The sequence below is a fragment of the Periplaneta americana genome, chromosome 13 (assembly GCF_040183065.1).
Source record: "Periplaneta americana isolate PAMFEO1 chromosome 13, P.americana_PAMFEO1_priV1, whole genome shotgun sequence".
Classification (NCBI taxonomy): Eukaryota; Metazoa; Arthropoda; class Insecta; order Blattodea; family Blattidae; genus Periplaneta; species Periplaneta americana.
Window position 1 is genome coordinate 49,100,678 of NC_091129.1, and position 26,303 is coordinate 49,126,980.

General features: G+C 35.7%; 1 protein-coding gene across 4 annotated transcripts in view; it reads left to right on the top strand.

Annotated features, from left to right (window-relative positions):
* The window catches only part of Phb2 (prohibitin 2), a 181,031-nt gene that overhangs the window by 11,326 nt on the left and 143,402 nt on the right, over positions 1-26,303 (top strand). For all 4 annotated transcript variants that reach the window (XM_069843130.1, XM_069843132.1, XM_069843133.1 and 1 more), the window contains exon 2: positions 16,811-16,931. In XM_069843130.1, the coding sequence (XP_069699231.1) occupies positions 16,811-16,931 (121 nt within the window). The remainder of the gene's footprint in view (positions 1-16,810; positions 16,932-26,303) is intronic.

A 26,303-nucleotide genomic window follows, 5' to 3' on the forward strand; every position in this document is an offset into this window, starting at 1 on the left:
CAGCTTTTCTTTAGAGAAAAATGAAGCTGATACTATTCTGAATAAAAGAAAAATTTTAAAATTATTCTGTCTTTATTCATTTAAGAGCAATAACAAAAGTAACCAAGTAGGTTGGGTTGGGGTATTTTAGGTATAAAAAGAGGATTTTTTAAGTTCAAAGATCCATAGCCTGTTACCATGATAGAATTTTCCAGTCAGTTTTTTTTATATGTTAGCACCATGACCTTCTAGTATGATTCTGTTGCATTTTGAAATATGTTGGCCTCTTCTTATCATAATAATAACCCTAAGTTTAACTATACTCACTTTACACCGTGGGTTGGGAAATTTGGATGTAATGTGTATTATTGAAGTAAAACTGCTTCAAAGTTCTTATAAAATCAAATTATTCCAATCATAGGTTAGTGCGTGGTGGGAATATAATGGTGTAGCAGAAGGATGACTCAAACTCGTTTTCTACTGCACATGTCATCACTTGGGAAGCAGCAGCGGCGCGCTAATTCTCACTGCAGTCCTCGAGGAACAAAACAAACAGCTGTTGTGTGTACATGCACGGTGTTAATTCTTTGTTTATACATATTATATTGAATGTTATTCTTGTATCAGTAATGCTATTAATGTGACACATTTTTAAATCGATGAGGTACTTGGAATAACTCACATCGTACAGTGACATTTGAGCATTACCACAGTATATTTAGCAAAACTACGTCTATGGGCTGGTTTCACCAACCTTCAGTAAATCAGTTCAAATGAAACATTAACTACTGAACATTAAAATATTTAGCGATTCACTAAAATGCAAGCTGCTCACCAGCCAAATTTTCTTAACATTTAATGAACAGTAAGAAATGGCTCATTAAGGATAAATAAATGCGATCTATGAATTTTTCATAAGTATATCGGAACATCTTTATATGAAACCACAGTCTACTATATTGCAAATCGTGTACAATATTAGAAAACAGTTTTGTTATCTCTCTTGGTAGTGGAAATGTTGAAATTTTGGCTGCGATTTACACGAGTATGTTTATATGCTGTGTCTCCCTAGACTTCAAGCCGAGCACCTATTATATGCCTTGTAATGGTTATTACATCTCGGCTCTTTGGTGGAGCAGTCATTAGTATGCTGGCTTGTCAACCAGGGGACCCGAGTTCGACTCTCGTTGAGAACTATTTTTTTTATTAACGTAACTAATTTTTATGCATGTTATCTTTCTGCATTTTCTATTTTTTTTTGTAGTGAAACGAATTATTTCGCAACTCTGGCTCCACTAGGAGAATTAAGAAAACTCTTGGGAGATCAATTTTCTTCCCAAAATACAACAAAAATAAACAAACAAATTAAAGAAAAATAAAAAAAATACACATGTGGATCTAATACTTCGTCCACATGCCACTGGCGTCTATCACTGCCTGGCATCTTAGGGGCATTGAGTTCATCAGATCGCGGAAATAGTTCTGGTCCTCAGTGAGATCTTTCCAGGTAGCCAGAACTTGATCCCACAACTGATCTGGATTTTGAGGCGGGTTGTCTCGATATTTGTCAATCCTCCTCTTTTTCATGCCTTTCCGTGACCTGCCTTTGAACATTTATGGCGGTGTATGCGGGGTGGTTATCCTGCTGGAAATGAAATTTCCTTTGGAAAGAAAATGATATATAAATTCCATGAATCCAGTTCTTTTGCTTCTGTTTTAAAGCCAGTGCAAACATCTTATCGCTAGCTATAATATAATTCTAATAAATGAAAGTTAATATACCAATTAAGTTTTGTTATGTTTGAATGCATATTATGTATTAATTTATTAATATTTCTTAGGTATAGTTATAATAACCACTTTCATGTGTTAAAATAAAAACTCACTTGTATGTTACCTAGTTGACTAGTTTCAGCTTTGTCTCAGCTGTTTTTATGACATTCTAAGCTATGATCGATTTCTTCTAAAATTTTGAGTACCACGATCTTCGTGACGCGGTATCTTTCGTGAATTTTTGTGTCATTCAAATTTTCAAAATGATCGTTTCTTAAATGGTTAACATTATCTTCATCTGACTCTTAATTTTCGAGCAGTTCCCAATATAGGCCTAACAATTCTGCGTCAAAACGTTCCGCCATTTTATTTTGCAACTAATGAACCATTACAAATTTAAAGACGGAAATTTCTATCACTAAATTTAATGATAGTTTTACTGGTCCGTTAGGCTAAAGATGGTTGGCGAGATATAAACATGATTTAATGAACCAATAAATGAATTAAAAAATCATTCAAACCTGAGTGAAGGTTGGTGAAAGCGGCCCATTTGTCATAAACTGAATGTGTAATGTAAAATTAATTTTAGTAGGTAGCTTTATAGTTATTTTTATTTCACAAATTATACTGCTGTTTCAATAATTCAATTATTTACTGTTAAATAATTATAATATGTAGGTCTATTGTAGACGAACTGAAGAATGGTTACATCTGAATTTTGGTGAACTTGCTTATTATTTTTTAAATTTAGATTCAGATTTTTTTCGACACGTGTTGTTATTTTAAATTCCGAATGAGGTGACTGTATCCACCTCTTGTGCTTAAAATTGTTTTATATTTTAAACATAAAGAATTAATAAAAGTTAGTATATTTAATTAATAACAAGTAATATAAAATGCCATATTTGGTTCTGATTTTTCTTGGTATTCATAATCAATTAACCTACTCCACTTCCAAAACCTTACGGAGTTGAGCTGAGCTAAGCTAGCAAGCTGTGAGAGAGTTCGCAATGCTTCCTGCGTGACGTCATCACATAGTACGAGAACGGGCGAGACTGCGCACTGCTTCACCATTATATTCCCATCACGGGTTAGTGTATGTATCTTAGAACAGAATGCAGAGGTTATGTAGGCATTTAAAAATTTTAATTAACTTAGACTTAACAAGATAAAAAATTTCAGCGAATACTTAAGTTCTCGATAAGGCTTATTTTGTGAACTTAAAATATCTCCTATTAAAAGACAGAAAACACTTTGGATATTTATTTGTCTTTCACAATACATAATTTGTGTACATGGCACGATCTGGAATGAAAGCTAGGTTAGTTACCATTTTATACATTTGTAAATTTAAATTTACTAACAAACTATTACCGGTAATGATAGTTTACTAAATGTTTTTTCCTGAAAAAAAAAAAAAAACGCCTTTTTAGTATTTTAGGTATTTTTAAAATAAACAGACCTGTACTAAAACTGCTAAAATGCAAAAGAAAAGAAAGCTGCAGAAATGCTATTTAAAATATATATAAAAAAATCTTACAGGAAAAAATTGAGCTGTATTGATCTTAGAAGGGGATGGAAGATTATTTTACCTAATTTCTTGGAACCGAAGTTCATATGCAAAGTCCATCCTAGTATAAAAGGGATGGTAGATTTTTCAGGTTAGGCGAGAGCTTACAAATTAGTTTTTGCGTCAGTGCACCCCTTTATGTGAAATGAAACTCGGCAGTCATCAGTCTCTTTCACTGATATAATTGAAGTCTTGAGTAATACTCATTGTCAGCACCAGTTCTTTGTACATAAATACCACCTAAAATGGAATATTTATTAAAATTATTAATTGTTAATTTTGTATAAACTCCTATAAGTCCTAAATTGGTTTTTATAAAATCCAGATATCTGTTTTTTAGCACCTAGAAATCCATTCCGTAGTCATAAGGCAAGAAATGACTGCAGTAGGTTGTTATGAGCAAGTCTATAATTGTGAGATAGGTCATATTTCTTTTGTAACACAAGAAAAGTTACACAAAAAAGAGGTTATTAGTAGAAATAATTTCTGTAAATGGTGTGGCTGTTTGCTTGAGCAAGACATGTTGACCATACGGAAAAAACTTCAAAATTATTGGAGACTGTATCATTTTAAGTCACTTTGTCGGAATACAGCTACCAAAAGAATTCATTTTTTGAATGATGACAGTAGTGACCAATTAGTTCTTTAGGTATGTTAACCCTTGGCAATCAGTGTAATGATAATTAATTAATGAGTAGGTCTACTAATCAGTGGTATTCAAATCAAAGTAAAAATTGACACTGATGCACAAGTTAATTAATGTACTGTTTAGAAAATATTTGAATTTCCTTGTTCATATTAAACTAAATCCAACAAGACTGACACTTGAAGCATTTGGAGGTTAGAGTAGCTGCATAGGCCTATAGACAGATCTCATTGGCCTGCCATGCTAAGATCAAATGCTAGGAATCACTTCTAGACTGTAAGAAGTGAGTCCCTTGTGGTCTGCTTTCGTTTGAGCACCGGATTTGACTACCTGCCAAGTCATTTGCAAAGAATTGGCATCCTTGACTTTCAGGATGTGCTCTGTGTGGGAATCCAAATGCCTTGGGCTTGCAGATCACCACTTACCTGGAATTGGAAGATATTTTGGAAGTTACAGGTTATTGTCTTACCTCTCCAAATCTCTACTAGTCCACTGCTGTGGAGTAATTGTTAGCATATCTGACCATGAAACAAGTTGGTCCAGGTTCAAACTCTGGTTGGAACAAATTACCTGATTGAGCTTTTTTTCTGGGTGTTTCCCTCAACTCATTAAGAACAAATGCTGGGCAATTTTCGGTGCTGGGCCTTGGACTGACATTACCACCTTCACTTCACTCAGATGCTAAATAGCATTTGTTAAAGCATCATAAAATAAAATAAACCAATTGAAAACTAATCTCTACTGGGTTGCAAGTAGCAAAATTACGGAAAGAAACAAGCTGGCATTGATTAAAAAAAAGCTTCTGGCGTTATTTCTCATGAATTGGAGTATCAGGACAGAAAAATTTCACCAAATTTTGTTTGAATTTCAATATCAAAGCTAAGTTAGGATTAAAAGATTCAAGACGAATATCAATGGTAAGTTCAAGTTCAATATTCTCAGTAAATCAAGTAGAAGGCTTTGATAAATCTGCTGAACAATATCAAGAACTGTTTAAGAGAGTGAAAGAAGTTTCCATTTAAGCATCATATTAAATTAACCCAGATAAGACTGACGTCCTATATATAGGACACCGGACGTTTTATTTTTTTAACATTGTTGTGTAAGATTTTCATAGTCGGCAATCATGATATCATAATCCTTATGTGTTATAAATTGCCTCCAATTTTTTTTATTATGTTCAGTCTGTCATAGTCATTGTTGTTAACATATTTGTGTGAGTCATGGCTGTGGAGCAGAACATGTTGTTCTCGAAGTCGGTATATATTACATGCTATAGATATAATGCTTTTGATATTGTTAGGGCATACTCGTATGATGTACTTCGTATATAATAATTTATAATTAGATTCAATTTTTTATTTAGTGTTATGTCATATCATGGTAAAGTTAGGCGTACTACATGTAGTACGTCAGTCATAAAAGGGGAGATTTCGTGAGACTGATGGTACTCATGTTATTATAGGGGGTTTTCACTAAATGAAGCCTTACAAATGGTTCAGGACGACCAAGTTGCTATACCTAAGTGCAATAACATTTCCATCACCATTTTATCACCAAAATATGCGTGTGGTAATGTAACTGATGAGGATTCTGGTGATGAAAATAACCCTACAATTGACAGTATGCCTGGTAGTCAATTGCGAGCTGAGACGGAAGTAACCCTCAACACACAAGGAGAGGGAATGGATGATTATGATGACGAAAGTCATAATGGTGATGATGAACATAGTAAAGGCGATGGTGAGAATGGCAGTAGAAATATAGTGATTCAGCAACCGATATACAGATGAAGAGAAAGAATAATAAATTTCAATTGGGAAGAAGTTGACATACAGCAGGGAAATACTATATTTTTCAATTTTCGTGCACACAGTTTCAAGATACTCTAGAAATCTGAAGAAGAAAATATCAGTGAAATAGCCCAATATCATATATTAGTACAACAAAAATATGGGTGGACCAGAACATCAATCTGTACAAAACATCTATTAGAAGCAAGAAATGGTACTTTAGTCTGCATTGACGTAGCAGAACAAAATGCATGGCAGCTATACAAGATAAACTCCAACGAAAAAATTCGATCATCTTGCATTTCGCAAACGTCTTGTCGTATCTGTTCTCGAATCCACTGCTCAACATGTACAGTCAAGCGGTAGACCAGCGGTCGTCAACTCACTGCACTCTCGAGCTATCGTCTCTTACCCGCAGGTGCATTTGTGGCTGCTGGCGGTATGCTCTCTACCTAATCCTGCTGCACTTATCCTTTATCCAGTTCAGCGAATGCTGACGACCACTGCGGTAGTCCATCTCATCTAAGACTGAGCAAAAAGATTCAAGGCTTGCTGGAAGTAATCATTTTGTGGTATCTCAAGAAAAACAAACTCGATGCAGACAGTGTCACACAAAGACAACAATAATATGTATGAAGTGTGATGTTGGTGTACATATAAAATGTTTTGTCACGTATCACACACCATAAACATTCTCGAAAAATACAATAATCTTATTGTCTGTGAGTGATATTATAATTTTGTGTTAATTTGATGTATTGTTAAGCTAAACAATTTATATATATTTGTGCTAAAACGACTTATGTCATAATGCTTTTGCATGGGGATATGACTGACGTCCTATATATAGGACACTGAAAATCTCGGATACTATCAACATAAAAAATTTAAAAACAGCTTTGTTTTGTTATATCAATTACAATTAAATAATTCATACAAAAAAATCGTATTTTTTTAACAAAAAATAATTCAGTCTTATCTGGGTTAAGAAAAGATGCAAGATTGTGGTAAGATCTATACATAGAATACCTTTTAGGTTAAGGGATAAAATAAATAGACCTTGCAAAATGTAACTGCTCAGAGCATCATAACGAAAGTGGATTATCCAATTGAGTGAATGCACAATAGTATCCTGCAATGTTCGAACATGAGAGATGCAACAAATATATTACAAAATTCGTCTATTTCATATGAAAAATTAATCACAAATCCTTAAGCAGTCAAAACATGAAGGGGTGGGAGTGGAGGACAGAAATATTTTCTTAACAAGGCCAAGCAAACATGGCAAGCCTCCTTCTGCAGAGTGAATATAATTGAATATCAAACTTTGCTGTACTCGACAAACTTGAACCGAACATAATACCTGTAATGCATGATGCTAGTGTATAATAGAGTTGTAACAGAAAAGAAAAAAATGGTTATTTTCGCATATGGCTTGATCCAAAGTTATTAAATGAATACATTGACTGGGAACATTCTTATATTCAAACACAAGAAGATATTACATGAATGTAGAAATCAAGGAAAGAAAAATTTTACTGTCTTAGATGTGAAAGATGTAGGCTATTTTATCACATTGAGTTGGACAAAAAAATCATCAGATTTGTGTACATTTTCAACTACATTTGGTCAGTATAAGTTTTTACATTTTCTTTTTGAAGTTATTGCTGCTCCTGAAATGTTTCAGAAAATGTCTATGATGATGTTTGATGGAAGTGATGGTATTTCAATTTACTATTACAGCTCATTTATTGAACATGACAGAATTTTGGAGGAAATCATGAAAATAACAATTAAATGGAGTATAATGTTTAATAAGGATGAAGTTCAGTTTAAGAAAAGGACAGCAAAATATGTAGGTTTTGTTTTTTCAGTTGGTGGCATGTCACCTGACTCGCAGCACAAAGATGCACTGAAATATGTGTCTGAATAAAGAAATGTTACTGAAGTTTAGACGATACTAGGCCTTTGTTACTTTTCTTAATTTATTCCTGGACTTGCTGAAATAACTGCCCCATTGGGAAAACTAATAATAAAGAATGGGACCAGAAGAAAAGCTTGTATTTCATAAACTAAACAGACTGTCAGTAATTCGCCAGTATTAGGACTGTTTGATTGTAATAAAAATTTGTTAATGCATGTAGATGGTAGAAAGTGAGTTCTCTTACAAGAGGAAGATCAATTGCTTATGGATCCAAAAGTTTGACAGCGACAGAGGAGAAATATGCACAAGTTGGAAAATAACTATTATCTGTTTATTTTGCGTTTAAAAAATTCACACATACGTTTATGTATGTGCAGATGTAACTGTTTATGCTATACTGATCATAAACCACAGATAACAATGATTTTAAAGAACTGGCTCAGACAACTTTAAGACTTCAAAGATTGCTCTCAGTATTAATGAGATATGATATTGATATTAGTTTATTATAAAACAACCTCCTAAATTTACAGATTGTCGAAAAAGACAAGGTAAACAGAAATACAATAATAACAGGAATAATAACTTAGGATTTAAGTATACATACGATAAATGTTGAAAAGAAAAAAAATACTAAATTAATATGAAATCAGAGATCAAAATAACATTTAAGTGTTACCTCTAAAAATGTAATATATGCAAGGAACCCCTAATTACAGTGGTAACAGGTAACAGTGCTTTTAATTTTGTTAAGGCATAGTCTGAGACTTTTCCAAATTTCCACAATTTTCTTTAAAAATGATTATATATATATATTAATGTGTCGAAGTACATATGATATTTCCATGCAGATATTCTGCGTCATCATACGATGTAAGAGTGATGGAACGGAGAAAAATTCTCTCCGGTGCCGGGATTTGAACCCGGGTTTTCAGCTCTACGTGCTGATGCTTTATCCACTAAGCCACACCGGATACCACCCCGGCGTCGGACAGAATCGTCTCAGATTAAGCTCCAACTCTTGGGTTCCCTCTAGTGGCTGCCCTCTGCACTACATCATAGATGTCTATGAACGTAGAACCGAAGTCCACACATGTGCTGAGGTGCACTTGTTATGAGTGACTAGTTGGCCGGGATCGGACGGAATAAGCGCCGTCTTAAATCACGAAGTGATTTTACGCATATCATATATTATTTTAATGTACCGAAGTACATACGATATTTCCATGCAGATATTCTGCGTCATCATACGATGTAAGAGTGATGGAACGGAGAAAAATTCTCTCCAGCGCCGGGATTTGAACCCGGGTTTTCAGCTCTACGTTGCTTTATCCACTAAGCCACACCGGATACACCCTGGCGTCGGACAGAATCGTCTCAGATTAAGCTCCAACTCTTGGGTTCCCTCTAGTGGCCGCCCTCTGCACTACGTCATAGATGTCTATGAACGTAGGACCGAAGTCCACACATGTGCTGAGGTGCACTCGTTATGAGTGACTAGTTGGCCGGGATCGGACGGAATAAGCGCCGTCTTAAATCACGAAGTGATTTTACGCATATCATGTGTACTTCGATACATTAAAATAATATATGATATGCGCAAAATCACTTCGTGATTTAAGACGGCGCTTATTCCGTCCGATCCCAGCCAACTAGTCACTCATAACAAGTGCACTTCAGCACATGTGTGGACTTCGGTCCTACGTTCATAGACATCTATGACATAGTGCAGAGGGCGGCCACTAGAGGGAACCCAAGAGTTGGAGCTTAATCTGAGACGATTCTGTCCGACGCCGGGATGGTATCCGGTGTGGCTTAGTGGATAAAGCATCAGCATGTAGAGTTGAAAACCTGGGTTCAAATCCCGGCGCCGGAGAGAATTTTTCTCCATTCCATCACTTACATCGTATGATTATATTGAGTTTATGACAACTACCATTAATGGCAAGGCCATGGACTTATTCGTAAATGGAAAAATCAATTTTCTTAAGTTCTTCAGCTATGAAGAAGTGAACACGATGGTGGTGTGAGTTTCTGAGAAGTTCGCCATGCAGACAGGACCCTAAGACATGGGCAAGTGTTTTTTTTCTCCCTGCGGCACTGCCTGCAGTGGTGAGAGTCCAAAGACCTGTCTGGTGTGGAGCGAATGAGAGAAACCTTGGCTAACATTTTGAGGGTCTTGCACCATTCATTGCAGGAGAGACCTTCATGATTTCTGACTCAAGAATTAGCAGGTGTGTGTGCCTCGTAGAGTTCTACAATTTCTTTTTGGAGAAGCTGATACGAGGCAAAAAATTCACACTGTTTAAGTTCGTGGTGAATTTTTCGAGAGTCGTACAGATTACTGCGTGGATTAATAATGCTAATGTATCTTGTATCTGAAGATACTTCAAGCGTAGTGAACTTTAATTTTGAGGATTTCGAGTGAGCAGTGCATAAAAATGACATGATTTTAAAATGATGCTACAAGTGTTGATACATTGAAGGAAGTCTCCCAAGATGATTTAAATAGACCAAATCCTTTACATTTTTTCTCGGAATATATCACGTTATCTGGTGCATCTGTTGGCAGCTGTAATATTTCCTTACGGGGACTTATTATCATTTTGTCAATATCATATAAGAATTTAGTTGGTAGTTTGTTAAATTCAGAAGTAATAAACAGATATATTAATGGACAAATGGTAGTATTTAGAACTGTGAATTTTTGATCTGCTTTTACCACAAGGTAAACTAACGCACCCTATTAAGAAAAAAGAAAAATAATAATAAAAAAAAAAACAAAATAAAGGAAACACCACGCACTCTGATAGCATATAACAGAACTACCAGCAAATGATTAAGAATATATATGAAGTACAAAACTGCGGGAAAGATGTCGGGAAAAGGCAAAAGAATAAATGTGGTGCACCACACCACAGTAGGAATGAGTAAGGCACTTATTAGGTACTAGTCATTAAATTGAAAACCATCTGTGTCCATTGTAATTGATTAATTTATTGATATGGACAGACACTGTCGAAATTATATGTAAAATTTAATAAATTCCATTATTCTGTATGAAAAATGCGAATATATAATAGATGTTACACAATTATTTTCATAGTCACTGTTTAAGCAATCTGTCCAATAAACATTATTTTACAGAACTCAATCTACTTCATTTCGAAGTGCGATGAACTATCAGATACATCTCCAAGCTTTCCATTGTCATGGAATGCCATCGGTCAGAGAGGATGTTCTTGTATGCAGAAAATGATCTTTCCACATCACAGGACGTTGCTGGTGCAAATTTAAGTAGATGAAATTTTTCAGGAGAGATGTCGTCTGGAGGATTCTCTTCTTTCCCGCTGAGGATCTTGCACATTGCAGTCAATGTCGAGAAGCCAGGGTTTCTTCCCATAACAGACATAAATTTCTTCATTACTCCTATTCCAACAATCCCTTCAACAGCACTTAACTTTGACTTAACATCTTCCACAATGTCCAGTGATATCTTCAAAGGCATCCCACGAGTTTCTAATTTTATAATGCTGTCAGCAATGAATCCAAAATTGCTTTGAATATATGCTAATTGGCACTGTACTTTAGAATCACTGAAGGCACTTTGGGCCTCTCTCACTGAAACTGCCGATTTCCCTGGAAACGAATCTATCACAGACTTCACTTCTTTAAAATGTTCACTATAAAAGCAGGCAGCCTCGATTCACGTACTCCACTTAGGACAGGTTCAGGGGGCAATTTCATATTTGGCAATTGTTCCCTATAGTACAACACACGTTGGGAGCTTTAACGAACACTTTCTTGGTGTTTGAAATAATGCTGTTCACTTGTGGATAGTTACTTCGCACTTCTTCTGTGACACGTTGCAGTCCATGGGCGAGACAGGTGAAATGGATCATATTTTGATAGAACACACGTTAAGCAGTTCCCGCTTTTAGCATGTATGCAGCAGCATCAGAATAAAGAACAAGAACTTTATCTTCTTGAACGCCTTCAGGCCACAACACTTTAAGTCCATCATTCACAAAACGAGCCACTGTTACATGATTTGTGTGTTCTAACACTTTCGAAGAAATCAGAAAAGGTGTGGGGGATATTTCTCCATCCAGCTTACCAATCACAAGGTTGGCAACATAGCACCCTTTTATATCGGTAGTTTCATTGACGGCAATCCATATATAGTTACTGCCTATATAACGTCGCATATATGCAAGCGCTTCCTCGTAACACAAATGCAGGTAGTTTTTTCAGAGCGTAGAATCGTTAGGTATCTGCCTCCTGCAATACTTCTCTAAAAATGCGCGAGATTTAGGTACCTGGAGTTTGTACCATGGGATATTTGCAGCAACCATAGCACTACACATGTCATGGAAGAATGCATGTTGCTCAAGTTGGGATTTCATTGAACATCCTATCTTCTTATTACAAGCCTGGCACAGAACCACATCACCGTCAGTAATGAACGAATCGTCTATTTTAACCCACGATTTTAACTTTGATGATAATTTTGATGCTACAGGAGCCATCACTTGTGAAATGCAATGAAACGCTGTGGTTGCCAAACCAATACTAATGTACAAATTTAAGAATAAATTTTGTGAGGTGCACTTTTTCTTTGCGGGGTGGGAGGAAAGATAGCAACGCCCTTTCCAAACAACAGGTAGAAAAGGAGTGCCTCAGGCACTCACTGGACAACTAAAATAAAATAGGTTGGATGACCTTTCTACAGTAATGCAAACTGTGAAGAAGGAAAGCAGGGTGTGAGGTAAATTCCCATACTCTTTTCTCTGCCAGTCCCTTTACAATTTCTTGGAATGTTGGAAAACCAGCGGTGTAGCTATCCTTATCTATGGTATTGAGTGAATAGAATTCTTCCCTGACCGTTTCTCAGCAGCTTTTGAATAGCTTGAAAAATTCGTTTCAGTGTCAGGTACCAGAGTTTCTAATGTGAACAAATATTGTCATACAGACTGTTTTAAATCATATTGCTCTTACGACATTTTTATTTTAATTAAGAGACAGAATATGTAGTTTTACATAAAAGAAAGTAAAAATATGTAATTATTATAATTATTATCAAATATGTAAAATATGTAATGATAAATTTTCATATATGGTGGGTAAAGTTCTAATTCGTGAACATTTATCATTTTTAGTTATGTATATGCAAAGGGAAAAAACATGTAATTACATACAAATCCTAGCCTTAGTAATGAGATAAAAAGTTATTCAGCACTTTTAAATCTCACTTGCAATCCTACCTATACAATGTCTGATTTTGAAATCACCAATATGAATGCTTGTCGACCGGCATTCCATTAGGCAGTAGTGAGTGGGTGTCTTTTCCACTTCAGTCAAGCAATATGGAGAAATGTAGTCAACAGGGGTCGGAGGGCAATATTTGGGTATTGAGAACCCTGAAGTAAGAAACCAAATACAGGAAATTATGGGATTGCCATTTATTCCGCTAAATGACTTGCAATTTGTTTGAGATTTATTAAATGAAAGATTTGTGGACGATATCTTGGACTTAGCATATTACATTGAAATTACATTACTGGTCATCTGGCAAGAGGGCGAAGATGAGCAGTTCCTCCTAGATTTTATCCTGAGACATGGAACGTCTCTGAATTAGTAATTAATGGCGGACAGCACACGAATAATGTGGTTGAAGAATTCCACTCTGAATTCCAACGACTTGTGGTGGCACATCACTTTTAACGTGTCGATAGTACAAGTTTTTAGACAAATAGAGGTTTCGTTTTTGCATCTTCATTTTTCCTTCTGTGCTTCTAACCACAAGTATTTCCTTCATTCCTGGACATTGTCGAGATATGTCATCTCGTTCATAGAACTGAAGAAACATGTAAAGGACCTCAGCAGACAACCTACAATTTCTATGTGTGATAGATTTAGGGCTAACACCAAAGTCATCCTCCAGTTTCCGGTCAATAGCCAATTTTTTACATGGGGTGTTAGGCAGGTTTCTCTGTATGCATTTCACAGTTTTTTCCAGACTTTGTCGAGATTTGTAAGCTGGTGGAGAACTAATTGTTGTATCTTGCATTGGTTGGCTGTTCTTTCTCTGCTGTCTTAATGCTTGCATGCGTTCGTTGTTCTTTAGGTCAGCGTTTCTCGAACTATGGTCCGCAGACGACCTGTGGTCCTCGAGATCTGCCCTTGTGGTCCTTCAAAAAAATGCAGATGAAAAAATATAATTCTAAAGAATTGTGTATCACTTTATAGTTGAAAATCTCAGAGTTTGGAAATGACACATGGCAATCGCCTTTCACTTTTTCACCCAGTACTGACATTTTATGAAATTTATTACCCTATCCGTCTACCGACTTCCCACTCTACTCTCAACAACAGAAGAGGGATTTAAAGCACTATGAATGTAGTATTTCCCTGCACATCTGGCACCGCACTTGTAACCCAGCCAAGGACCACCCAAATTCGTAACAGAGGACCGAACTTTTTGATGTATTGATGACTTTCTTAATAGTTTTGGCGACACCCAGTCTGCACATTTAAATGGTCACATACTGTACGTCGTACACCAATAATACAATTCTGAGGTCACACTTTGAAACTTATTTTCCAAGTAAATATGACGAATTGAGACCAGACTTAAAATGAAATTCCAAGCGGAAGGTATGGTTAATTTCTGGACCTCATCACAAGTAAAAAGAGAATACAGTGGGCTGTACAATGGTGCTTTAGAGATTATAATCCAGTTTGTCTCTATGTATCTATGTAAGAAAGGGTTTTCATCACTAACTCTAATAAAAACAAAGTAGGCTACTGAAATCGACTTGATGTATGTGACAATCTCCGACTTAAGCTTACCAGTATATGTCCAAATATAGAACAACTGTGTAAGAATCAGCAGGCTCATCCAACTGATTAACCCTCAACTGGTATTGCTTTTTAAATGTACATTAACGATATCTATCCATAGGGATCTACAGTAGCGTGCAAATTAATCTGAACAATGTAATTACTTATGCAAAAACACTCAAACGGGATAAAAAAAGGATCTAAGACATACCTCAGTAATCTATGTGGCCTCCCTTGTTCCTAATAACAGCTCTGAGACGATTTGGCATGGATTCCACTAATTTCCCACAAATATTCTTCATTTCTTCATTGCGAAACCATACACCAATGAGGGCAGAAATCATCTTCTCATTTGTAGAACAATGCATTTTTTGCATTCTTCTTTTGCAAATTGACCACAAGTTCTCAATGGGGTTGATGTCGGGTGAGTTGCCTGGCCAGGGGCGTACCTGAATATTCTTCTTGTTGAAGAATTCTGTAGTTTTTCGAGACGTATGGCATGGTGCCAGGTCTTGTTGGAACACACCTCTGCCATCCGGAAATGATTTTTGCAGCTGGGGTACGATTCTGGTTTCCAATAAGTGAATATATTTGTCAGAATTCATCATTCCCTTGATAGGTATTAATGCTCCAGGCCCTTCATGTGTAAAACAACCCCAAAACATTACTTTAGGGGGATATTTGGGTGCTTGTTGGAGATGAGCTGCTGTTACTTTTTCGGATCCTTTCCGTACGTAAGAAACACGGTGGCCGTGGACCTCAAAATGAGACTCATCGGAAAAAAGTACATTCTTCCAGTCATTCACTGTCCAGTGTTGATGTAATTTTGCCCACATTAAGCGTTTTTTACACATAACAGGGGTTAGCAGTTGCTTCTTAATAGGCTTACGAGCCCTTCGTCCAGTGGTAGCCATTAACTTGCGGGTTAGGTCGACAGCAGTTAGTCTAGGATTTAATTTACTTTTCCTGACAATTAAACGATCATCTGCAGGTGAAGTCTTCCTTTTCCGGCCACAGTTTCCTTTTTTCTGGGGTGTGATGGATCTAGTCTCCCTGTATCGTTTTATGATCGAATTAACAGTAGCCAAACTGATGTGACGTTCTGCAGCAATTTGCCTCTATGTCATAGAAGAATGCTCTGCTAATGTTATAATTTTAGACCATTTTCGTGGAGTTGTATCCATTTGTGAAGCCGACAGAATGTACACAGGATTAGAGTATTAAGTCTTCAACATAACTGAAATGCTTATAAGTATAAAACGACAGGCAAAATGTCACATATTATAAAAAAAATAATGACAGACCTTCAACAATGGAATTACACGTACTACAGATGTCAATTAAAGCGGTATGAGCAGCTGTGAGGCCAACAATGACAGAAAATGTAAAAATATGTCGTGTTCAGATTAATTTGCACGCTACTGTTTATTGACCCATAGATACCAGTTGAGGCTTAATATGAGTACCAAGATTTATTTATTTTTTTTTAGTAATAAGTTAAACATCTTGATTACACAACTTTCAACACTGTATCACTTCGGAATATGTATGATAAGACTTTCTTGTGTTAAATTCTAATGTACCTTGTTTACATGTTTCGACCTTTTATGGGTCATCCTCAGAACTGAGTTCTGAGTTCAGGATATATAAAGATTACTGAACAGTTTTCTCTCTTTCCAAACCACACCAATTTTCTTTAGAATCCCCATCACTTTATTCCAATCCACTCTGTCAGAAGCCTTTTCTAGGTCCACAAATGCTACATACACTTCTTTAAAATGTGTATATTCCTGTTGCATTAGTGTTCAATGTGTTCTTGATCTGTACAACAGCGTAAAAGGCATTATAAAATGTAATGCATTCATAACTTCCCTTCACATCTCATATCATGGCAATTTCACAACAGCAGGAGCAATGTTGATAAGTTGCAGACACTCCAGTCTGTGGTTCCTTGCGAGAGCTGAATAGGTGAATACTAGCAGTATATTTGATTGACCTATTCAAAGTGCATTTTCTTCGCATTTACAATGCTACTTTCATGTTTAGCTTTGTGTTCAATTGGTCACATTGACACTCCAGTGTTAAGAACGAGTAACTATGTGCTGTAAAAATAAATTACTGCACTACTAATAATGCCAGATATGGACTCCTTCATGCTTCTCATGTTAAAATAGTAAATTAGATTCTTTGTACATTTCTTTTCTTATTGAATAGGCCTATACTTACATTGCACAGGATGGAAAGATTAATTTTAAGATGGCTTAAGTGATTATTTGTTACAGTTGAAGGTGGCCACCGTGCAATAATCTTCAGTCGACTTGGGGGTATCCAGCAGGAAGTGTTCGCAGAAGGACTTCATTTCAGAGTTCCTTGGTTTCAGTACCCTATTATATATGACATACGGTATGTTTGACTTTTTGTGATGCTTATATTTATTTGCAACTTTAATTCATGTTCAAGAAAACTTTTATCATTTAATAGAAAAACATATTAACTGAAATGAAAACTTCCCATTTGTATTAAAGTGGAGTACCATATTTTTCTTGAAACCTCAGGCAACAGCTATTCTTAGGATATATACAGTATAGACTTGTCCTTTTTTTGTAAGATAGTAGGTCTGTATACCTCTCATTGAGGTTCTGGCTGATTTGTACAGCTGTCAAAAGAAAAAGTGGCCGCTCTCTAGATACTAAGTTCCCTTTGGGTATCTCCGCTACAATTTTGAGACAGATGATGTTACATGTTGTTGGACCACAATGTCTGTTAATACAGTTATAATTAAAGTATTTTATGTGTTATACTTGTAGCATAATCATAGCGTTCCGGGCTGGTATTCGTGAGGTCATGCGTTCGAACACCACCGAGTGCTTTTTATGTTTTTTTGTTTTTAAGATAGAAAATATAATTGCTGCTGTCTTTTTTTCTGACTATTTTAGTAGGCCTAATTAACATCACGTTCATGAATGCATTACACCATTATGCCATGATTTTATCATTATTTATTATGACATTATGGCAGCAAATGAAAAGAAAGAAAGAAAAATTTTATACTCAACAAAAATATCTTTCGAGTCATAAACAAAACAAGCATACTGGCGTCTACCTTAGGAAATTCACACAATTAAAAGTTAAGAAATCAAACCAAAAGCCACTATTCAATATTTAGTTCATCTTCCTCCATTCTTGATCACATTTTTCAGTTGAGTGGACATGTCCTGGACGAGCTTCCAAAAATCATCAGAATGTCTTAGAGGGGGATTGGGCCAATTTTTCCGCATATTATTTTGCTTCTTTATTTGTGCTCAGTTGAAAGACCGTCTGAATTCAGAAGTCAACGTCTCAGGCTCAAATTCTTCGTTCCTTTCATTTTATTGTGTTACAGGATAGTATAATGTAATAATATAAGAAGAAAAAACCAACACTAGTATTATGCAACTGTATTCTTCCAAATCTAAAATTAAATTTATGTTATTTATATTGCTAAAGAACGATAGCAGAATATAAATGATAACTTGAATATTATTTATATTGTTAAAGAAGGATAACAGAATACAAATGATAACAGAATACATATGATAACTTGAATATTATTTATATAGCTAAAGAACAATAACAGAATATAAATGATAACTTGAATATTATTTGTTTTGCTAAACAACAATAACAGAATATAAATAACTTGAATATTATTTATATTCTGAAGAACGATAATAAAATATAAATGATAATTTGAATGTTATTTATAATGCTAAAGAACTATAACAGAATATAAATGATAACTAGAATATTATTTATATCGCTAAAGAATGATAACAAAATAAAATAACTTGAACAAGGCTCGAACTCACAACCTTCGAACCATTAAGCTAGCACTCAACCGCTACTCTACGAGATGCAGATATTGAATGACTCCATAGTTCTGAAACTGCTTCTACAAGCGCGAGCATCATGTAACATCACCATGGTCCGAAGTGGACTTAGAAAATATCCGCTGTTCATGATGCGGCCACTCACAGAGTAAATCTCATTGATGATATGTGTCAGAGAAAGAACAATAATGTTTGTTTACATCTTAAGCCTGATTAGTGAAATATGTAATGGAGGGGTAAAGAAAGTGGCCACCCTACTCCATGAGTAGTTGCCTCATAATTAGATTCCCAGATTTCAAAACCAAAAAAATCCAGAGATACTAGAAAATTCTGGGGATATAAAAAGAAATTTTGTCAAGTTATATGGACATAGTACAATAAAGATAGGGAGTGACTTACATGTACAGTAAGTAGTACACACTTATCAGCAATAAATGAAATAAGATCAACACTCACTAAAAGTTCCATTTAACTACTGATGCTTGCTCTATTAGCAATGCTTCTCTGATGACTGATTCTTTTCTACAAATTTGCTGTCTTTGGAGATTAGCTCGTATGATTCTGAGATGAAATATTACTGTAGTGTGTCTTGAGGCAAGTATTAATTTTACAATATAGAACTGGATGTATTTTATTCTTTACCTGACATAATTAGGAACATTAAATCCAGATGTTTGAGATGGGCAGGGCATGTAGCATGTATGGGTGAATCCAGAAATATGCATATAGTGTGATAGTTGGGATGCCGGAGGGAATAAGACCTTTGGGGAGACTGAGATGTAGATGAGGGGATAATATTAAAATGGATTTGAAGGAGGTGGGATATGATGGTAGAAACTGGATTAATCTTGCTCAGGATAGGAACCAATGGTGGGCTTATGTGAGGGCGGCAATGAACTTCCAGTTCTTAGCCATAAATTAGTAAATACTAGGAGACTACGTATTTTCAGCAATCCAAAAGAGAGTTCATAAGTGAGAAATCCTCTCTATTGAGGCATTAGAATCCGGCAAAGTAAGACAAAAACTGATAAGAAGTTCAATTTCTTTGGAGTAGACAGTTTCTTTCTTGAAAGGAGAGAATATTTTGATCCATCTCAGAGTTTTGTTTATGTTAGAAATGTTCCATTCATTCATTTATTTTAATTGCATACATTCTAACATGGTTAAAATTATCGAAAGGTCATCTTCATATATGTTAACTTTAGGAAGAATTTCCTTCACATCAGCAGCATAGTCTGATAGGAGTTTGTTTGACAAGAATTTTAATGAAATCCTTTCATTTTTTTTTTTTTTTTTTTTTTTTTTGTAAATAGGTCTACATTAGATGTTTGTTGGATCCATTCATCAATGTAAACTGCTTCTGTTGAATAAAAATTTACAACAATTTATCTTAAAGAGCTTCCTGTTATTAGGCCTTCTTTTTGTAGACTGAGCACTTCAGAAGTATTAAAATTATTTATAAAGCCCTCTTCTTATCTTGTCCTAAGCTTCAACAGAAGGTTATTAATTTATTTTTTGACTTCAGTAGCTGAGGCATCCTCACATTCAATCTTCAACACAGCTTCAGAAAAATTCTTGTTTGACTTCTTAAGAAAATCGGATTCTATCTTTTGTTGAAAAAATCACAAAACATGCTTGGGCATTTATCCAATGCATACGTATACATAAGTATTCTGCCCAATCTTTCCTATTTTCTGCCTTCCTTTTAGTCTCTGCATATGATCCACATATCTTAATATCGTCTATCATCTGATATCTTCTTCTGTCCTGAGCTTTTCTCCTGTTCACCATTTCTTCCAGTGCATTCTTCAGTAGAAAGTTTCTTAGCCAGTAACCCAACCAATTCCTTTTTCTCTTTTTGATCAGTTTCAGCATCATTCTTTCTTCACCCACTCTTTCCAACACAACTTCATACATTATTACAACATTGTAAATATCAGTTACAATATCAGTAATATTTTTGCTTAAAATTCACGTCAAAACTGTATCATATACACATAAGCACAAACATTTTACATATTTTATCAATTTATATACTAATAGTGCTATTCAACAAACACAAAATATGTAACATGAGTTCTATGTATTTTATATTTTTACATATTACATTTTCGGAAAGTCAGCAAAACCATATGCAAATTAGTTAAATTGAACATATCTTTACCACGATATTAGACACATACTACATATAATTCATGATTTTAATTATTTATTGTTATGTTTATCACAGAGAATACTACGTTTTAGATACCGGTATCGTTATAACATTTGAATATCTGTTGATAGGCGAAAATGTTCATATATTTTCTGTAGTAAGATGTATTTGAAACTATTAATTGCAACAAATGATAAATCATATGATTGAGAAACTCTGAAAATTTTATAATCTTAGTTCCTTCTGCTTCTTACTTTCAAGTGAATCATAATTTGAAATATATAATTATTCGAACCTGGATTGCTAATTCAATTTATTCCTAAATGTATTTATACATCGCTAATATGTTTTCGCGGGATATCAGCCGAGTTAAGATTTTGGAATGCTCCAAGCTTTCGACTGCTATCTCTGCAGCCATCTTCAGGGAAGTGATGTCCGAACAGAAAGTCGAAAGGTTATATAGATGTGGCTGTCTCAGGTGAAACGGGATTGGTTGGCGGATCGGCCAATCCGGGGCCGGGAATTGTCATCGCTCGTAAGCTCCGCCCCTCCCGGGATTACTGCGTGAAGTTTGTCGGGCGGCGAGCCCTGTTCCGCCGGTTGGAATCGGTTGCCGTCCTCGGTCCGTGATCTTCATGACCTTGATTGTAAGAGTGCCTGAGTTGGTCTAAGGCCGGTGTCCATGCCTGACTGAGCTGGAGTCCACTGTCTCTGTTAAAGTTGTTTTTCTCCAGCTTGATCTCTATGGCCTCCTTGATTGTACGATCCCAGTAGTGGCTTGATTTGTTAATGACCTTGGTGTGGTCAAAGAACATAAGAGGAACCTGAGGCTGTATTACCCGGAAAAATCTGCAGTGGCGCAACACAGCATAGAAAAGGAGCATAAAATACTGTTTGACCACACCAAGGTCATTAACAAATCAAGCCACTACTGGGATCGTACAATCAAGGAGGCCATAGAGATCAAGCTGGAGAAAAACAACTTTAACAGAGACAGTGGACTCCAGCTCAGTCAGGCATGGACACCGGCCTTAGACCAACTCAGGCCCTCTTACAATCAAGGTCATGAAGATCACGGACCGAGGACGGCAACCGATTCCAACCGGCGGAACAGGGCTCGCCGCCCGACAAACTTCACGCAGTAATCCCGGGAGGGGCGGAGCTTACGAGCGATGACAATTCCCGGCCCCGGATTGGCCGATCCGCCAACCAATCCCGTTTCACCTGAGACAGCCACATCTATATAACCTTTCGACTTTCTGTTCGGACATCACTTCCCTGAAGATGGCTGCAGAGATAGCAGTCGAAAGCTTGGAGCATTCCAAAATCTTAACTCGGCTGATATCCCGCGAAAACATATTAGCGAACCAACGCCGAGAAAGCCTCAAATCATACGTATTTATACATGATTTTATGCTTATTTTCTGTGAGAAAAATCAATATTAGTAGCCTAAAAACAAGGACACCATTTCAATTTTAGCTCTGGGGAGGGGGGACTATTTTTTTAGGGCATATCTTTTCGAGTGCCATACTCCACACTATTTCTTCAGAAATGAACTATTTCCATACCGTAAATTGGGGTAAACTCGACCACTGATGTAAACTTGATAATAAAAAGGAGATTTAACCCATACGGAATACGCTGAATATAGTTTTAAAGTTCATTTGTTTGTTCTTTCCGTAAGTGCTGACACTTTTTTTATTATTTTAAGCTACAAATAGGGGTGATATGGTTTTGTTATGGTACGTTTATCCCAATTTGCAATAAGTTTCCACAGATAAGTCTACTTTTAACTCTTGATCTTCAGGGAATCTGAATTTATGTATATTTCTGAAAAAGTGGGTAAAATTAGTGTGTTATGTTTGGTATAAAAAATTTATAAAAGTATACAAAATAAATTCCACATTGTTGCAAAAACGATCAGCTTTATAATAACTACGTAATTGAGCTTGAACTTAATTTTATTTTAATTTTCCAAGTGATTGGTTTTTTTTTTTTACGGTTTGTGTACATTTCAGTCAAATAATTCAAAGCAGGCTCCTAAGAAAATTATCTGGTTTTGCTATGTTGTAGCATAATTTTATGTTCTGTCTTGGAAAATTCACAGAATGATTTTTAAAACTCCATTCTGACAGTAAACAAATGAAAAACTTTGAAGATCTTTCTTATAACAGTGTCTGTACAACATTGTGTACTATTATGGGCTGCACAACCTACTCCATATATTTGCCTACCCAGTTCTTTTAATTTATAAAAATATAACTTTTCCCATTTCTTTTTAAAACACCAGAAATAATATTTTTATTATCTACTGATATTCCTATTATTTTGTCTCATATGCCTTGCATTTCAACAGCTTCCATAATATGCTGAGCCAGAATGTCTGAGTGTCTCCGTGTATATTGGTGAATTCTAATATTTAATTTTAATTTCAAATTTGGAGGTTTACTGTACAGTATCTAACAGTAATTGCTGCCATTTTCTTGTCATTGTGGTTTTATATGTCGATTAATAATATACAAAAGTATCTTCATTTATCTTCTTTTGAACATGCAGTGTCAGAACATTAATAGCTGTGGATTTGCCTGTAGTCTGTCAATAAGTAAATTTCTTATCCATGAATTTATTGAATGAATTATTGAGTTTGATAGTGTGAAGCACAAAAGTGGCTTCTTGGGCAGACAATTCTTTTTCTTCATCATCTATACATTTGTATCTAAAGAATGTAGGCAATACCTGATTTGAATATTTTGCCAATTCTGCATTTCTATGCTTTTCAGCCTTGATATGGTCCACAATATCTGCCCTACTTCCGTGACTGATGCTAAACTCTGATCTACATATAGCACAATCCACTTGAATTAATTTGGTCAAATTCTTTTGAATAAGGATGGTGCACTTTTAAACAGTTTGAAAAATTACACTTTCTCTTAGCCATGATGGTAAGAAATTGATAACTACTAAACTACCGTTACACTGAAAGAAAAGATTATGCTTTCTACACATGGTCTTTTAGGTATATCAAATAATGATTAACATTCAAATTCAATAAAACTAAAACAAGATGCTCATGTTTAAATATTGCTGAACTTCAACTGCAAATTTTAGTTACACAATGCTTCATTTTTATCTATGTGTGTGATTGTCATTCCCTGCTCGGCCGATGCTATGAGTCTGCCTCAGGCCAAGCACTCGCCTGCTCTCCCCTGCACAGAATGACTCATGTAATATAGGTATTTGTACTTACTCAGCTTATATTCAGTGCTGAAAATGTCCCCCATTAATTGCTACACATTGTTGACTTCTGTTTATGAAATTGTTATTTACTGTGAGAAGTTCTTCAGCACTGATTGTCTCGATTTCAGCTCTTACATAATCTTTAAGCTCATTTATTGTGTGTGGGTTTCTAGCATATAAATCTTATTCTTAATTGCCTTCATAGATAAAAGTCACATGGTGTTAAATCTGGGCTTCATGGGGGCCACACTTTTTACTGATAATTTTCCTACCGAAAATTTGATACAGTTCTGTCATGGATGTTTCGGCGGTATGAGCAGTGGCAGAATCTTGCTGAAAATGTACTGACAAGCATTCTTCATAAGTCAATTCGTCAAAAATTGGGTCAAGGATCTCATTCACATAATTAAACTGTTAAAATTGTGCACTCATGAAAAATAGACCCAATAATTTTGTGTCCATTAACTGCACACCAGACAGCAATTTTTTCACCATGCAAAGGTGTTCTGTGTACAAAATCTGGTTTCTCCTGGCTGTAATGCTTATTATTTTATGAGCATATGTGTCCATTTAAATGAAACCACACCTCATCAGAAAAAAAAAATAATTTCGGATCGACTCATTAGAATTAATTCTCTTTAAAATCCATTTACAAAAATGCAACATCTTATTGGGGTCTTGTTCCCTTAACTGTTGAACTATCGGAATTCTGTATGGTTTTGAATTAAGTAATTTTGTTGCTTTATGTGCAGAATGCCTACTTACTCCAGTTTCCTGCACCAAAAGCCTAAGAGATATTTGCGAGGTGTGCTCTCATCTCTGTCCAATCTCATCTAATTTTTCTTCTGTAAGAACATGTTTCCTTCTGCATCTTTTACGATCATTTACTGAGCCTGTCTGTTCAAATTTTTTAGCTAAATTTCTTATTTGCACTAGGCATGGGCCTGTTTGGAAATTTGTTACAGAATTTGTGCCATGTTTTCGCACAAACTTTTCTGTACTTAATGAAAGTAATATGCATATACACATGCTCACGTAATAAACATGGCATTTGGAACAACACACTGAGCACTAAACCGTATGCTCCAAAAGCCCTTGACTCAGTGCGGGCGAGAAAGGGCGGGTGCTTGGCTGGAAGCAGACTCATAGAACCAGCCAAACCAGGAGTGACAGTCATGAGCAGAGATTAAAATGAAGCACTGTAGAAGTAAACAGAATCAGAATGACCAACATTGGAAATAGTAAGAACATATACTCTGATTAGTCATGCTCATATTAAGACATTCTCATTGGGTGTAAGAGAGAATAGAATTAATTCCATTGAATATTGATTGCTAATAACATCGGGAAATTTTTAATATAGCATAAACAATATTATCTTATAGTCTGTAGGAAAACTGAGACATTTGGCATCCCAAACACTCTCATTTGGAACAGAGGTGCAGATGTTGCCACCTATTCCATACATTACACTTACACGAACACTTATACCTACATGCACCTTGTACATAACATAACTCTTTACAGATAACATGATGCACAACATACTCGCCAAAGTGGTGTGCAATTGAAAATGGGTCACTGTCCTACCATCTCTATTTGCAATATGTAGAACCCGAATCACGTACTGTAAGTGAAGTGCGTAGGTATTTAATATACGCACACACGCGCACACACACACACACACACACACACACACACACATACACGTTTCATTATTACTCTTCCATACAGTAGTTTAAATCTTTGTGGACATATCTTCAACACCTAGAAAAGTGAGATGTCAACAGTAGTGAAAGAAGCTAGCTGGTGAAGAAGAAAATCATTATAATGCAAAGCAGCAAGAGAAAGCCCAGTATCACCAAAAGAAGAAAAGCTGTGTTACATGGCTGAAAAGGAAGAGCAATGCAAAAGAACTGCAGAAAGAAATGGTCAACATGAGATCGAAGAAAACTACAAAAGCAGCAACAAGACGTCACTGAGTATAAAATTTCTCCTCAAGCATTGGGAAAAGCTAGTCAGCTAAGAAAGCACTGCCAAAGTCACCCAAGCAACAGGCAGTAATGTACATCACATTTTCTGTAACATGTCACCAACTAAAAAAAAGATTTTGTGGTTTGTGAAACATCATGCAAAGAGAGGTGTGACAAGATTGAACAGAATACTTTGTGATATGTGGTCAAATTTCAAAAAGGAATTGTGCAATCTCACTGGGAACTGAAACTGCTATATTATTCATAACTGTGATACCATCATGATCTCGACATTAAAGAACTAAGGGCAGCTTCTTATGATGATGTATCTGAATCTCCAAATCCAGACGAATATGCTGCTGTTAATTTTCATAAAGCTATTTCATGTGATTTTCAACAGAAGAACCTGAAGTTTGCTTTTTGGTCATTGGACTGATGGGGCAGTGTTTAAAAATTGGTTCATTTTGATAGCTTTCTGTGCTATGAAGAAGACTTTGGATTTGCACCAGACTGGAGCTTCTTTGAAACATTTCATGAAAA